The sequence below is a fragment of the Calidris pugnax genome, unplaced genomic scaffold (genome assembly GCF_001431845.1).
Source record: "Calidris pugnax isolate Ruff unplaced genomic scaffold, ASM143184v1 scaffold215, whole genome shotgun sequence".
Classification (NCBI taxonomy): Eukaryota; Metazoa; Chordata; class Aves; order Charadriiformes; family Scolopacidae; genus Calidris; species Calidris pugnax.
The window spans coordinates 1,199,753-1,202,583 of NW_015090997.1; the positions used below are offsets into that span (position 1 = coordinate 1,199,753).

The following is a 2,831-nucleotide window of genomic DNA, read 5'->3' on the forward strand; positions in this document are numbered from 1 at the left end:
GAGGTGCTGGAGCGAGTGCAGAGGAGGGCAACGGAGCTGGTGAAGGGCCTAGAAGACAAATCATACGAAGAGCGGCTGAGGGAGCTGGGGCTGTTCAGTATGAGGAAGAGGAGGCTGAGGGGAGATCTCATCACTCTCTACAACCACTTGAAAGGACACTGTAGAGAGGTTGGTGCTGGGCTCTTCTCACAGGTAATTAGTGACAGAACGAGAGGGAACGGCTTCAAGCTCCAACAGGGGAGGTTTAGATTGAACATTAGGAAGGAATTTTTCCCCGAAAGAGTGGTCGGGCATTGGAACAGGCTGCCCAGGGAGGGGGTGGAGTCCCCATCCCTGGCTGTGTTTAAGGGCCGTTTAGATGCAGTGCTGAGGGACATGGTGTAGGGGAGGACTTTGTAGAGTAGGGGAGATGGTTGGACTCGATGATCCCAAGGGTCTCTTCCAACCTCAATGATTCTATGATTCTTCCTGCCCCTTGGGCATCGCTGACCCCAGCTCCCCTCGCAGGCGTGAAGGAGGTGGATTATCGCCTCTACCCCAGCAAGGAGACCCAGCTGCAGTGGCTGCGCTCCTACCTGCAGGCCTACAAGCAGCTCACCCAGGGGGACCGAGGAGGTTCGGGAGTGTCCGAGGAGGAACTGGAGGCTCTCTACGTGCAAGTGAACAAGTTTTCTTTGGTGAGTGGTGGCGGCGGTGGGAAGGAACCCACCTCCCCCAAGGGCTGCCCATGGGGTGGGTTTTTGCTCTGCTCTGAGCTGGGGCTTCGTGCTGCAGCTCGGCTGGTGAGGATGGGGGTGCAGGTACCAGCCTGAGGTTTTGGGGTCACCTGAGGTAGGAGGCTGTCCTGAAGAGCCCGGCTGCACCTCAGAGACACTGAGCCCTCGGGCAAGGTCAAAGACAGCTCTGGCTACCTGCCATCCCCCTGACACATGCCAAAGGACAGCGTGTCTCTGATAGCTGTGGCCTTGGCCATCCCTTCGGAGAGGTCAGGTGGACCCTGGACGCAGCAGAGCATGAGGAAATCCTCTTTGGTAAATGCCATGGGCAGGCAGAGATGATTTTCTGGTCATTTAGGGCAAAATCTCAGCTGGTTTCCTGGCCAGAGCCGCCAGGAGGGTCATACTGGCTGCAAACACAGAAGCTGGTACCCTGAGCAGGTTGTGTGGCTGTTCAGCATCCTTCCTGCTGGCATCCCTGGCCCAGGCTGGGACCAGCCTCCAGGGCATGTAAAAACACACGTGTGGGCCAGCCCCAGCTGGCTGCCACCCCACGTCCTGTCGTCACAGCCACGGGACTTCTGGGACCCGGCCAGGAGAGGCACGAGCGGCTCATCCCACGGGCAGGGATGCTCCGTGCCCGTTTCTGATCCCTGCTTTGTCTGTCGCAGGCATCCCATTTCCTCTGGGCATGCTGGGGCCTGATCCAGGATAAATACTCTACCATAGACTTTAACTTCTTAAGGTGAGTCCACCAGGGCTGGGGGGGCATTTGCTCCCAGAGCAATTCAGTGTTAAATGCCTGGAGCAAGAGGATCCCAGTGATTCCCCACCTGATGCTGGAGGGATCCTTCAAGGCAAGGGGGGACACGGGGCTGGGGCACGAGTGTCTCACGTCTGTCCCTCTCTCCTCAGATATGCAAAGCTAAGGTTTAAACAGTACTTCAAGATGAAGCCGGTGGTCACAGCCCTGCAGACTTCTAAATAGCATCTCCGGCCCGTGGAGACCCTGAGCTATTTTGTCCTTGCTGCATCCACAGCCCTCGCATCCCCCTCGCCCCTTCCCTCCCCCGGCTGGGGGCGAGGGCAGGTCCTGATGGAGGGAAGGGGGACGAGGAGATCCATCCCAGCCACCGGCTAAAGGAGACCCCGGACATCCCTGAGACTGGACCATGAGATGCTCGAGAGGACCACGGCCTCGGAGAGGCCCCTGCCTACGCGAGGAAGCCTTTACCATCGCCTTAAGGCCGAGTCCCGGCTCGGCCCCGGTGCCCAGCGGGTCCCTGCTTTGCTGGCACCGCTGCTGCTTGGCTTGGCACCCGGATTGCTCCCTCCCTGCTCCCCTCGAGGGGGGAAACGGGTGCCACCATCTGCTCAGGAGCCCCCAGAGCTGCCCAGTCGCTTTAGCTGCCCAATGCAGACGCTGTGCCCGTCACCTCTGCTGCTCCCTCTGTCCCCTCTTGCCCACTCGGTGCCACTTGGGCTCCCACCCCCCAAACCAGCACCTTTCTCGGGGTCAGTATTGGCGCTGGGCTGGGGGTTGCGTCCGAGCATGGGACCTTTTTCCACAGGGATGCTGCTGGGATGGTGCAAAACAGCAAGGGGAGGCCACGGCCGTGAGCCATATGGGCTCCGGGACCAGTGGGCTTTTGCTGGTGGGCACTGGGTGCCTGCACCTCCTGCACGGTGCTCAGCCCATGGCTGGCTCTCCTCTTCCTCACGGCCATGGTCTCCCAGGCTCCCAATAGCTCCCTGCTCCCATTGTGGCTTCCCTCGTAACATCCCATGCTGCCAGAGCAAGGGGCTCCCAGCTCTGCCTCCCCCAGGGCGAGGGGGGGTCAATCCTGACCCCAACATGGGCATCGTCCCTCTGTGGGACCCCCAGCAGGAGGCTGAATGGGGCTGACCTGCTCCATGAGCTGGGCAGAGCTTCATCCCATCAGCACTCGGCTGGTCCCCCATCACAGGCTCTGGGAGGGTGATCCTGACCCGCTGAGCACTGACCAGCTCATGACAGTGGTTGTGCATCAGCTGGGGATTTGGAATCAGACCCCTCTGCCCCTGCCCTGGCTGCCTGGTGGGTGGCATGGGGACATGGCAGCTGTTCCCCACACG

At 60.5% G+C, this 2,831-nt stretch overlaps 1 protein-coding gene across 1 annotated transcript in view; it reads left to right on the forward strand.

The window, feature by feature from the left end:
- ETNK2 (ethanolamine kinase 2) overlaps positions 1–2,822 on the forward strand; it is a 10,456-nt gene extending 7,634 nt beyond the window's left edge. Inside the window, exons 6-8 of the mRNA XM_014955409.1 lie at positions 508–677; positions 1,388–1,461; positions 1,632–2,822. Coding sequence (XP_014810895.1) covers positions 508–677; positions 1,388–1,461; positions 1,632–1,704 — 317 coding nt within the window. The 3' untranslated portion in view covers positions 1,705–2,822. The remainder of the gene's footprint in view (positions 1–507; positions 678–1,387; positions 1,462–1,631) is intronic.
- Positions 2,823–2,831: the final 9 nt, after the last annotated feature.